The sequence below is a fragment of the Larus michahellis genome, chromosome 14 (assembly GCF_964199755.1).
Source record: "Larus michahellis chromosome 14, bLarMic1.1, whole genome shotgun sequence".
Taxonomy (NCBI): domain Eukaryota; kingdom Metazoa; phylum Chordata; class Aves; order Charadriiformes; family Laridae; genus Larus; species Larus michahellis.
Window position 1 is genome coordinate 8401888 of NC_133909.1, and position 13349 is coordinate 8415236.

A 13349-nucleotide genomic window follows, 5' to 3' on the forward strand; every position below is an offset into this window, starting at 1 on the left:
GTTCACATAACAAAATATGCTAAATGTATACTGTTCATGATGAACGCACCTTGAAAAATGAAAAAATACCTATTTTTTATTCACAGGAATTATGTATTTGAGAGAATGTGACAGCTGTTTCTGACCAGTCCTATACTGAAGGTTAAGCAGATTAAGACTGTGTTACCAGCTGATTCTGTTATTCGCAGAATTTCTAGGGACTAGATGGCAGTAGCATGTTTATGTTTTGATAAGAAAGAGTAAATAAAATTGGAGATGATGGGAAGAGATGGATAGTAATGGACTTGCCCTTTCTAGCTAAAATCCAGAACTGTCTTTGCCTTTGACAGAACTTGCAGAGTAATAACTTGTATATGGTGCGTTTCTAATGTGCCTCCGGCAAATCGTCAGTTAGAAAAAGTTTTCGTGGCAGTTAGATTAAAAAAACAACCAAACTACTGAAAAGTAACTGCATAGAATGAATTAATTTTTACTGAGTTTTAATCCAGCAAATCTTGGCAGGTGTGTGCAGTAATGTCCAGTTAGTTTATACGGAGATAAGAGTGCAGACAGATAAAGGTGAGACGTTAAAAGATAAACAGAAAGAAAATGGACTTTGAAGAAATGGGTTTAAGCTTGTCAATTCTAATTCTCCACAGTGTTAACGCTGATGCTATATCAGTTTCTGATGCCTGAGAAACTGATCGAATTGTAATAATTTTCGAATGACACACTTATGAAACGATAACAATAACTTGCTTCGCTTTATTGTTTGTAAAATGTCCTAATCCATTATCTATCACAATTTTGACTAAAGAAAGCATAATTTAGAAGTATTTACTTCTCAGTCTTTATTGAAAGTATCAATTACCTAGATGGTTAAATTAAAATACCTCAAATTTAAAGTATTTTGACTTTCTGGGAGGCAGTGTATGCCTGTGTGCTTTTAATTAAGGACAGGGCTACAGTGATGGTAGAAGGTGAAGTCAATATGTTAAATGAAAACTGTAACTCTGCCACCCCACAGTGTCCCCTGAAAATGTAGCAAAGAGGCAGCTGGTATTGACATGATTTTGTTGGCTTTTTACTAAGACACTAAAATGCCTTGTAAGAAACTATTAAACATAAGGTAAGGGACAAAGACCTAACAAAGGAGTAGCTGAAGCTACAGAAATAAACTGAAGGTTAGAGAGCTAATGGTAAGGGTTCACAGCTGCCACTGTATATTAGAAAGCAGTAATTATTATCAGGGAGGAGAGAGACTTCTGCGCTGGAGCTCCTCCTGGGCTAAGTCATCCTAGGAGGATGTGGTCCCCCCCGCACCATACAGGTCACGAGTCACAGTGACTAGAGCATCCCCATAGGATATGGAAGACCTTTCACGCCATCTTGGCTGCCTCCTTTGCCCGATTTGGACATGGGTTTTTATGGGCCAGGAACTCCCACCTCCCACAAAAGAGCCTTACCAACAAGTTTAGACTGTTCAAAATCAGGGTCACATTCGCTGTCTGAAGCTCTTCCATTTTGTACAGAGTAACATAAAAATTACTGAATAAAACAGCTTCCAAAGTGAATCCCCACTCTCTGGGCTGTACAGGCCATGCTTGGTCACAGAACTATTGGGTTTTGACCCCACTTAGGCATTAAAGAAGTTGTTACAATCAAGACACATGTGGCTATGTGAGTGCTCAGCACCAAACATCCAAGTGCCTGAGGAACTTCACTGTGTTTGATGGTGATGGATGAGTATCTTGAAAGTGTTGTGTCTCATCTGTTATTAACTCTGGATCCGTTTATGACCTGATTGCCAGCATCCATCCTCCAGTGCACAGGCAGTATCAGTTAAGAGTGACTGGGCTAAAAGGGTATTATGGTTTCTTACAGTCTGACGTCCACGGTTAGTATATAAATAACAAATCATACAGTTTTACCTCAGCAAAAGTTCATTGCCTTCATGAGAGTTTTGTCCAGGGTAATGTTTACAGTAATTGCTCACTGTTTTTTTATTGTTTTGGTAGATTGTAAAGATCATAAAAATTCACATATGCTTGCTTTTTATTTCTTTTGTGGTTGTCCATAATAGCTGCAGGAGCTTTTGCATAAGAAGTTAGTCTGATTCCTCCTTTCTCTGATAAAACCCATTTCAAAATGGGTGTAGTTTTTTGGCTGCAGCGGTAAATTAGGCTTTAATTAAAAAGAAGAATCATGCTGTAGCAAGTAAAGTCACCCCAAGCAAATGACAATAATTTGGAATAAGGCAAAATGAATACTTCAGAAGTGCCACTGGAGGTTTAGAGTGCTGAATGTTTTAATGTCCCAGTGGTTTAAAAGAACAAATCCTACAGCTGCTACTCTAAGCAGAAAAACTCCACCTGATTGCTTTATGATGCTGGATTTTAAAATTGAGGCACCGAAGGGATTTAGATTTTAGTCTGTGACAGACTGTGCTCTCAGTACACTGACACTCTCTTCCATTTCTCCCTCCCGCCCAAAAAAAGAGAACAGTTGGTAACTGAAAAGTAAACATGTGAAAAAATATATTTATTACTAAAGGGATCTGTTTCACTTAGTATCTAAGAAATCCAATATTATTTATTCCATGCAGCAGATATTTTGCTGTGTTACATGCTACCTTAATATAAGCTGACATTGTCAAAGAGCTTGCAACTTCTTTGGACACCTCCTACAATTCTGCTAATGGATGGATAGTCCGTAAGATTCAGAAAAGTAGTGTCCAACGAAGGAAAGTTTTCTGGCAAGGAACACCCACATATGTGTAGATAATGAAAAAGAAGAAAAAAAACCCAACTCTTAAAATCCGCCTGTACAGTTTCTGAAATTTCAGCATATAGCAGACGGTATCTATGGAGCTTGTATCATAAGTTCTCCAGAAGGTAATATACAGAAGCAAAAAATACCAGGCCCCAGAAATGAAGCTCCTTGTATCAAGTGCCTAGAATTTCCTATGCGGAATCCAGAAAGAATAACGTGCTTTGGTAAAACATTGAGAAATCTAGGGAATTTGGATGCTTTCAGGCTTAGGTGACAGATAAGCAACTGTTTGCACAAACATTTCTGATTCTTGCTATAACTGACTTGAGAGTAGAAGTCCTATTGCACGTCAGTGGAAAGAATGAAGAGAACTTCAAAGCAACGTAGCAGCTGCTACCCCAACTTCAAGAACCTTTCATTCATTGCTTTAAGAATAACTCAAACATTATATACAAATTTTTCAAATACTAAAATATTTAACAATGCTTTCTAGAAATCAATTAATAATCTACAGCAATCAGGTGATCTCTGTACCTTTTGTTGTCTGAAATGTTAACGTATTTAATTATTCCAGAATGACTTAATGCAATTTGTTTTGGGCAATGTTACAAGGTCTAAATAATCAAAATGGCAATATATTAAAATACTTCTGAAAAGGTCCTTCATTTATTTGATGTGACGGTGAACTGTAATTTTGCACCTGCAATGACTGCACAAATACCTCCGTAATCTGACAAAATGAAAAAGTGCAAGCCTAAAAGAAAGATCAAAATCCTGCTCAGATACCTGAAATTTAGTCTCAAATTTTATAAGTGGTTAAACACTTGTTCTGAAGCACCATTCAAGCTCCAGGTGGTACCTAATGATTGTTTGGGATTATAAAATTAAATGACTGCTCCTTTCAATTATATGTTATTTTCTGCTAACAGAAGTAAATATGTAACTCTCGCCCCTATCTTTTTCTTAGTTTGTATTCTACGAAGAGCCAGAGTTGTGCCTACGTCCAGTCCTGATTCCCTGTTCATGCAATAACTGAACTTCTGCAGTTTATGCACCAAGAGAAACATCCTATTACAGCTCGCTTCAAATAAAACCATTAAACCCTTCCAGTTTTATCTGGGCTATCGTAAAATGCAAGCTTAGACCTACAGCATGAACGGTAAATTCTTCCCCTTGCAAAAAAAATAAGTCAAAACCCTCATTTGTATTTCCTCTGCTAATCAAGTTTTGGAAAGCTGGAATAATAGCATGAATGGTATTTATGATATGAGAAGCTGATTATACATGAAGTAAAATTCTTTATTGCTGATATAAAGTTTGGACATTATATAACTTGATTTGTGTAATTAAGGTTTCTTCCTAAGGGAAAGATAAAACAAGCTACTTCTAGAATCTAATTTCCTTTAAAAATGGCAGTATGACAAAAGTACTAAGTGTAAGACAGTGACTGCAAGAGTATACTGGCACTGTCTAGCAACGCAGCCATTCATACAAATCTGATGAGTTTTACTTGCTGTGTTTTTTCTATTATATATTTAGGATGAACGATTTATAGTTGCTACACCTTCACTTGATTCTGTAACTTCTCCTGGCTATTGAGTTTTGGGATTTGTTATTTAACAAGTGTATAGTACCCCCGACTTGAAGATGACTGTCTAGCCAAAAAAATAAAGGAAGGAACATAAGTTAAAAGTCAACCATTCTACTTCAAAAGTGTTGAAGATGAAACTGCCTTTGAAGGTCACTAAGGATTAAGATGCATTTTTAGCACATAGCCAGTGTAGGAAGTTCACTGCATTTTGATGTAAAATATACCACAAAAATTTCTGTGCCATATTCCTGGAAAGTCATCTTTCTCGTGCTTTCCAACAGAGCAGTTCAAAGGGAGAAGCTTCCTCGATAAGAAACGCCAACTGCATTTTAAATATTGCCTATTTGCTGCTTACAAAATATCTGGATGTCAACACATAATTCTGACTGGTACTTTACAATTGTTATTACTGCCACGTAGCCATGGATGTTTAGACGGCTCAGTTACTGCCTGGCTTTCCACCCATTTTCAGCGTTTGGTTTCAAGGAATCACTCTCTGCCATCTCCTCTCCCCACAGTTCTGTCCATAAGTAAGTGTATATATAACGCTGAAAACCTCCCACAAAAAACCTCTAATGGAACATGAAATCAAGTAAATGGAATTGGGTACAGCAATTACTTTGCATTTTTAGCTGCAAACCTGTTTCTCATCCATCAACAAAGTAACAGTTAAATGTGTGTAACCCAGATACATGGTTGTGCAAACAGACTACAATTAATTATTGTATATTACTTCGTGCACTGGCTCTGGAACAACATGATCCATATCTGACAGAAAAATACACAGTAAATTAAAGCATTAACTTTTACCTTCCTATTCCATTTATACTGTTCTATGGTCACCTACTATTTTTATTGCTGGTTTCAGGTATGGTAAGTGCATTAGCCTTAGCACTTTATGGCTCTTTAGTCAACAAAACTTTTGCTTAGTGTCTTGATTTATCATCTCGTTTTTCTTTGGAAAGTATTTTGGGAACGCTTAAAGATTTTTTGATAATTTTCACTTTATAAAATAACATAGGTTTCTAGTATGCCTCCCAGCAAGCTTTGCTGCCTAGATTATCTTGGTAGAGTTCTTCCTTGGACCGTACCTTTTTTTTTCCTATGGGCCGTGCTTTTAAATCCGAAGGCCTCATCTGTCCAGAGGGAGAGGGAGCCATTTCGTGTCCGTGTAGTTTTAGAGAGGAGACGGACCTAGCAGCCTGCTACTAAAACACATCCCTGTTAAAGAGCCTAACTTCCTTATAAAGTCATCAGAGGGTGGAAAGGAATTTCCATTGGATGATTCAGAGCTCTCAAATCGGCAGACCACAGTCAGTTGTGAATATGCCTCAATTTGTGCTAATATATTGTTCAGTCCTATTTTCTTTTATATTTACCAGCAATAAAAACCCATTTAACTTAAAATATAAAATTGATTTTGGTTTAGAAAAGCACAATAAGCATGTGTTGATGAATAAGTGTCTTTTGGACTTTAACTCTGCTTTTTATGGATATGAATATTTTATAAAATTTTGTGTGAAACCACCTGTATTATTTAGGGTGGGCAGAGGTGCATTCTTGCAACTAGCGTGCATGTTCGTCTCCCGCTGATTTTGATTTACTTACGTGAATAGTCTCCTTATACTGTCGTGATGACAATACCACCACCTCTTCCTGATTTATATTCTGTTCCTATAGCAATTTAATTCATTATCTTATTGACTTTCTCCTCTGAAGCCGAACATTAATCTGAAGGTTATAGAGATTTTACTAAACCACCCTTCCATTAAACATGTGTTCCCTCATCTGGTACTTTCCTCAGAGGCTTATTTTTCAACATTAATAAGCACTGGAGTACAGTAAACTTATCTTCCGGCTGAAATACTTAAAAACGACCTGCATCATTTCCAATAAAGTCTCCAAAATGTAATACAGATGGCCTGTGGCAACCGACAGATCTGAATTTCAGACTTCCTTCTGCAAGCCGTTGGCAGGAGTGCCAGCCTGACCGGGGGTGGCAGGGGCAGGCTTACGGCCAGCTCTGCTTCCGCGCTGGAACCGCCTCTAGGGATGCGGTTATGGAGAAGCAGGACATTCCTGTCCTCTCTTCTAGGGACATCACTAGCTGATGTAATGCTCCTTGCCTGAGGAAGAGGAAGCGTAGTCTAAATATTGTGTGAGTGTAGGGAACTGCGTGGAGAAAACAGGGGCTTTTGCGCATAAGTGACCCATAGGTTAGAAAAGGAGGCAGAGTCCTGAACCAAACGTCACACAAATGGCTTCTAACAAGCAATGCAACCTGGAGTTGGCCTGTACCTGCCGGTTCTTCTGACATGCTAATCGGCCATGATTTGCTCTCTTTTGCCAACATAACTAAAGTCATAGTACATATACAGTACTTTATTCCAGAAAAGGTTTTTTGGTTGTTTTTTTAGACTTTTTGTTTTGTGTGGTTTTTTTTTTTTTTCCTATAAACAATACCAACATTAGGATTTTTGGGGAGGCTATTTTGAACCACACGGGCAAGTCAAAGGTGTACGGGTCTCAGTGCCAGAGCCACTGTTTCTGATTTAACAATTCAGACTACTCTAACTCTGGAGCAGGCTGGATTAAATTATTCCAGCTGGCCGGACGCTTCTCATAGGCTGTCTATCTGGCAGTCCTGCTTCTAAAAATATCAGAAGTTGGATTTGCAACACTGATCTCTCTGATAAGTAATCCTTTACTATAAGTTCCACACTCACATAGAATATGCCTGCAGTTAAGGAAATTGCAGTAGGAAAAGGCTGGTATTTCAGAAGTTCCAGCCTCCCCCTTTGATTCCCATATTCTTGTATTTTATTCTGTTTTCTTAGTGGCTTTTAGCAGCAGCAAAAGTGAATCTCAGTTCCAAACTGTGTGTATAGCTTGCAATATGTATTCGTTAATCTAGATAGCATTCTGGCTTTCATTTTACTTACGTAGCAGATGAAATTGTTGTGTGTTTATAACCCCTGTCAATGGATTTAAAAGGGTGACTTGGTGAGCAGAGAAGAAGAAATCTACTTTTTTCATGTGTTGTGGACTGTGGTCTCTTGTTTGAAAGTCTCCAGCTACTGAGTTTGTGAAAAGTGCATAACCCCAAGTAATTAAGCCCCCTGACTTTCTGCCTTTTTATTGCTAAGGCTACTACAATATACAGCTGTAAAGCGGTCGGAGGTCTTATGCACCACATTTATTTCCTGTGTAGGAAATAAAATTGGTATGGGTTTTTATGACTTTGCCACATGGTAAAGTTGAAGGGTCCCATTTTCACCACGAACCTGTTGGGCTTGTTACCTTTTTATTTTAACAAGGTAGACAGTGCCTGAACAACAGCACTCTGGTAACTTCTGCTGTATTTTGTACTGCTGCTGTCTGAAAAGAAGATGGTCTTTCTCATTAAATGATACGGACTCTGAAGCATTAAAAATTGTTTTGCATAGAGACATTAGGCAGCAGACACTAATGACTGGTGTTTTACTTGGGGACTTTGCTTGAGCCAAGATTTTCTTTTAATCATTATAATACAGTAAGATGCTTATGCGAAGAGTAGGGAATCAAACACAGTCAAGTATGTGTCAAAGGGACAAGTAAATGCTCGATTTCATATTATTTAAGCATACCAAAGCCTGCCTTTCTTTCCACGTTAGCAGTGCCAAACATATTGATGATAATCTGATACACAGTTTTAAAGCTCTTACACTCAAACTATTTAAGCATTACTTCAGTTATTCTGCCTACTAAAATGATAATTAGTGGCTAAAAGGTAACCAGATTATTGTAGAGATGCCTCTTGACAGCCTTTAACACTTAGTTAAATGTTAAAGCCTGGAAATTACAAGCCTCTCAGTATCATTCAAACCACAGTATATTTAGAAGCGATTTGCTATTTCTAGATTGTTTTTCATGCCGTGGTACCACTCTCGTGCTCTCTAGCTTGCTCTCAGTGCCTTGCCCACTTGCAGAACATCGTCACTAGGCAAAAACAAGTCCCTAAGAACAAACTTCTTGCTTCGTATGGGTGCTGGGTGGGATTTCCAGATGTGTACAGAACATTGTGGCTGATTCAAGATATATTGGGGCTGTTTAAAAGCTTCTGCCTTGTCTGCACTTGGATTTAATTTAGGTCTGTTTGAGCCAATCTACTGGTTTGCCCGTGCCGTGGGGGAGAGGTACTGCTCTCACCCCGACCTCTCCCCAGCTTCCCCTTCTCTCTCGGCAGTGTGCTGACTTTAACTGCATTGGAGACCTCAGTGAAAATGAGGGGACAGGGATGGATGGGAGTGGAGGGAAAGGAGGAGCAGGAATGAGCTCATTGTGATCTACTTGGGATGGATCCCACTTCTTGGGTAACTTCTTCTGTGTTAATTGTTTCCACAGCAAAACACAGGTTTCAGTAAAACCCAGAGTGGGTTTGTCCAACAGCGATGAGAACAGCAGTAACGAGGGAGTGTCATGGGAGTTAGAGTGCACTTAGCAGTCAGTGTGATCCTGCAATGGTTTTTCTCTGGTTGCCTACACCTGCTAAAGCCTAAGCCAGCAAATATTCATTGCTATTCTTACCTGCACTAGTTAAATTAAACCAACGCACTTACGCAGTTATTTTTCTTTATCCTATCTCCTCTGACAGCATTATCCAATGCAGAAGTGAGAGTAATTAGCAGCAACAGTCTTGAAAGCATATGTTACATTATAAAGACGTGTACTCTGTCATAAAGTCAGCTAGCTTGTCTACAGCTTTCTTACTGTGGTTGCTGGGAACTGTAGACATTACATCTTCCAGTGCTGAGAGATTATCGAAAATCACTTATTTATACAGACAGCACTTGTATGGGTGGACGTATATTCTAAGAACACCGTCAGCTGCTGTCCTTCACTGAAAATTTGCAGCCATGCCATTCAGCATGATTGATTTGAATCTCTGCTTGTACTCTGGAAACAGTATGTGTTCTATAAATAAGACTTAACTGTGGAGATGCAGGTTCAAATTAGCAATTAATACTTGACCTTATTGGAACTTTCCTGTCCAGCCAACCAAAATGTCTATCTGAAAGTTTGAAAAACACATCCTCAAAGTTTGTCTCTGCTCTGTTGTCAAGGGAGATGCATCTCCACACAGTGATTTGTCCTGTCCGAAGAGACATGTCTCTGGCTATCAGGAATGATAATCCTCTGAAGATGCTAATCTCTTTCCATTCACTGCAGGAGGAATTCAGATAACTAGATGGATCCTGCGTATACTATGGATCCAGCTGTGCACGACTCACTGACTGACAGTGGTTTCCACTTAGCTTGGTTTTCTGCTTTTGTTAAGAAAAACTTGAGGTCTCTCATAGCAAATAATACCAAATGTTACTTTCAAAACCAGAAGAGTCTATGACTGATAAATTTATTAACTTAAAAACTCTATTAAAAATATCTGAAATTATGCTGATATATCAAGTGCAATGGTATCTTTCAACCAGATTTTTGCTTTCTTCTTCAGTCAGCCTGCTTTCGCTTGAATATTGCTCTTCTGTAAATCTGATTAGCAAAGCAAAGCCCTTATTTGCTTGAGCATACTTAACTTTCGGCTCTTAAAGGAATAATACATTATATGTTCATTTATAGAATTTAAGGAAGGCGACCAGAAGTCAGTTGTGCAAGACATGAATAATTTCATGAAAAAGCTGCCACTGGCTAGATTATACATCTGTGTAGCTTATAAAACAAAGCAAATGATTACCATCAATTATGATACCATCATTTGACAACTCTGCAATTAATTTCCTGCTCTTAAATAACTGCTGTTGCACAGTGCCAAAGAAAATGCCATGCGTTAACTGACTCATCACCAGAGTCTCTGATAGAGAGTACAGACGGTTATTTGATTATTCATCTCCAAGAAAATAGGTGCTTTATTATGAAAAACTATTTATTTTGGTCTTCCGAAAGAATGACAGAAGGATAGCTAGAGTATCTTTAAAGATAATCCCTACAGTAATATGCAGTTATTCTGAAGCATTATTTTATTTGCTCAGCTTTGTGGAGTAGAGTTGTCTGCAAGATAGTTCACAGACATGGCACAAGCTGCTGAAGGATGGGGTACTACAAAGCCCATGCATTTCTTCTATGTAAAAATGCTCCTGCATAAGAAGAATGGAAATATTTTGCTTTGTCTAACAGAAAGTCTGCAAACTTTACTATACATATTATGGTCTTTTCTGGTATACTTACAGATATGTACTTAAAATACAAAGCAAGTACTAGTTCTGCCAGGGTTTACTTGTGAGTTAGCTTTATTTCTTGAGCAGGCCAACAGACTTCTGTGGAACCATCTCTAAAATTAAGTATCACCTTATTTTTACATGAATCAAAGGCAGAATGATACTCAATGTAAAGTGTTGCACATCAGTGAGCAACAAAAGCAGCAATTTTATAAGAACTTGAGGCACTTTCAGTATTATTTTGTGGTTAATCTTGTATTTGCGTTTACTAGGGATATAAAGGACCCATCAAAAGATACTTGATTACTTTGTAAGTAGCGCATATGAGAATAGAGGGTGCCTATGCATACGATAAATACAACAGTTTCATTTTAGATATGAGTCACACAATTCGCAGTGCATGGGCAAAAAAAAAAAAGTCAGTCCCTGATTTCCAGAATGGCTAAAGGGAAGCAATTTTTATGAGTACAAATTAGTTTGCAAATACCTTGAGGCAGAAATGGAAAGCGAGTAATTCACACTGGTTCATTTGTAACTCCAAATACGTTGACGTACCTCCCCAGAGAACGCCTGTCCATTGAGTAGGTGCTCTGATCCCTGGCTGTCTTCACTTCCAAAGTGTAACCGTATTTCCTCTAAGCGGTGACTGTACGTCATCGGTCCTCCAGAGATGTTGACCAAATGCTCTTTGTCTAATCGTAGAGATACGTGTCTCCCTGTATTATACATCGTCCCACTCACCTAAACAAAATGAGGGGGGGAAAAAAAGCATTTTTTCAAAATAATGTGTAAATCCTAGAAACTTAGTGATATGTATTCCAAGAATTTTCTCTTCTCACACCTTAATTTAAATTACATCTTATTGTTGTGAGATGAAATACACAACCTGAGGTTATACTTCAACTTCTGCTTTGAATCTTATACTGTATATTAAATATTTTGCTAAATCCATATGTACATATTTTAGCCAGGGGCACATGGTTAACACAGTGAATAGGATTATTATACTTCTAAATAAGTAGGCTTTTAGAATATTTTTTATGCAAGGTCTGAATAATGGCTTCATTACAAAATTTCTCCACTGAAAATGGGAACATTTCAGCTGACATAAATTATTTAAGTACACTTGAACAAATCTGAAATTTAACTCATTTTTTCCTTCGTTTAATATTTATAACAAAGTTACCCAAAAGTAAAGGTGCTGCAAAAAGCAGAAATGTAATTATTCATAAATAGGGAGCCCTACTCCTACTGGAGCTGCAGGTAAAAACTTTCATTGTCCTCCTCTGCAAGTCCCTCTGTTTTGTTTCGAGTATTTTATGTTTACAATTGCCAGATATTGTAGCCATAGCGGTACAGAATTAGTTACACTTTGATCCTACATCTCTAGTTCCTAGTACACCTCAAATAGCTGTAATGCTCATCAAGATTCATCTTTATTTTTAAAAAGACTGAATGTTGTGCTTCGTTTGCAAACTGATTTACAGCTGCTGTAATGAAAACGCAAACAATTGTGGAAATTTTTCATGTGGAATATAATTCTGTCATAATTTCCACTGTCATAGGAAAAGTTCCTATAGCAAGAGGTTCCTTAATTTATGCCATTAGAAAGTGAAATATGCCAGTTTGAGTTAAAGTAGAATTGTGATTTATTTAAAAGCATTCTGCATGGATACAAATGATACACTTGAATAACATTCATTTACTTTAAGAAGAGGAAGTGTAGCAATAATATGCTTTGTTGCACTTGAGTTTAAAATTAAAGACATGACTATTATGTATTATATTCTATACTACGTCAGTACTATAGTAATTAACATTGCTGCAGTGTCATTTTATCTGTAATACTAATTACTGAGTTTAAATGACCTGTTTTCTTGCACAGTACGTTGTAAAAAGTTACACTGAACAGACTGTGCAGTAGAACTAAATGGATGAGATTAAACAGCTTTTGATTGTTGTGTTTTTTAAACTTTGATACAGATGTTCTGTTTTGTGTTTATTCCAATTCCAAATAAGCAGTAATAAATTTCTTGTGAAAAGTAATAAACACAAATACTCCTACTCATTGCAAATAAAACACAATGATCTTATTTATAAATGCTCCTTAGCTTTTCTGCTTGACTTTGCCTGCATAATAATTAAATACCACGTTTAGTTTAATAGGTGGAAGAAGGTCACTTTATTGAATTCAGTTTCAGTACGCCGCATATGAACGACATAAAATTGCTAATCATAAGTAACAAATGTAGTTTCAAAACAAATAGGAGAAAATGGTTTAAAGCCTCTTATTTACATTTGGAAACTCATGCTTCACTGAATGCTCAGTTAAATTTAGCAACTACGTAAAATATTCAGAATCCATTTTCTTACTTAAATTGGTACAAATCTCAAATTAGGTTACCATTATTTTCTCTCTCAAGGTAAAAGTGACCCGAATAACCCCTAATATGAATCAAATAATTCTCTGTAGAGCAGAGAGGGAAAATGATAAGAGGCAAATTCATGAACGCATTTGTCTTTCCCGTTTCCTCCCTCATAAAAATGCAGTTCTTGTAATGAGATTGCATTGACTATTTTAAAACAGAATTTCCCTACATAACTGCAGATAAAGAATATCAGTGAATCTGAAGTACCTGACATGCCTCATTTCTGACCCGCAGGGAGGGAGAAACACTTGAAGTGAGACTATAAAAATCTCCTGCATGGGCACGCAGACCTGGCACCAGGAAGGACAAAATCCACCATCTTCAATATCAAAAATGCAAGGTCTTGCCCTTTTAGCTGCCTCCTTAGGT

At 37.5% G+C, this 13349-nt stretch overlaps 1 protein-coding gene and 1 long non-coding RNA gene across 6 annotated transcripts in view; one reads left to right on the forward strand and one right to left on the reverse strand.

Moving 5' to 3' along the window:
• Window positions 1–4069, forward strand: part of LOC141751128 (uncharacterized) — a 118345-nt gene extending 114276 nt beyond the window's left edge. The window contains exon 4 of the long non-coding RNA XR_012589867.1: window positions 3719–4069. This is a non-coding gene — a long non-coding RNA (uncharacterized LOC141751128). The remainder of the gene's footprint in view (window positions 1–3718) is intronic.
• Window positions 1–13349, reverse strand: part of CA10 (carbonic anhydrase 10) — a 201871-nt gene that overhangs the window by 33889 nt on the left and 154633 nt on the right. For all 5 annotated transcript variants that reach the window (XM_074607456.1, XM_074607451.1, XM_074607452.1 and 2 more), the window contains one exon: window positions 11107–11292. In XM_074607456.1, the coding sequence (XP_074463557.1) occupies window positions 11107–11292 (186 nt within the window). The remainder of the gene's footprint in view (window positions 1–11106; window positions 11293–13349) is intronic.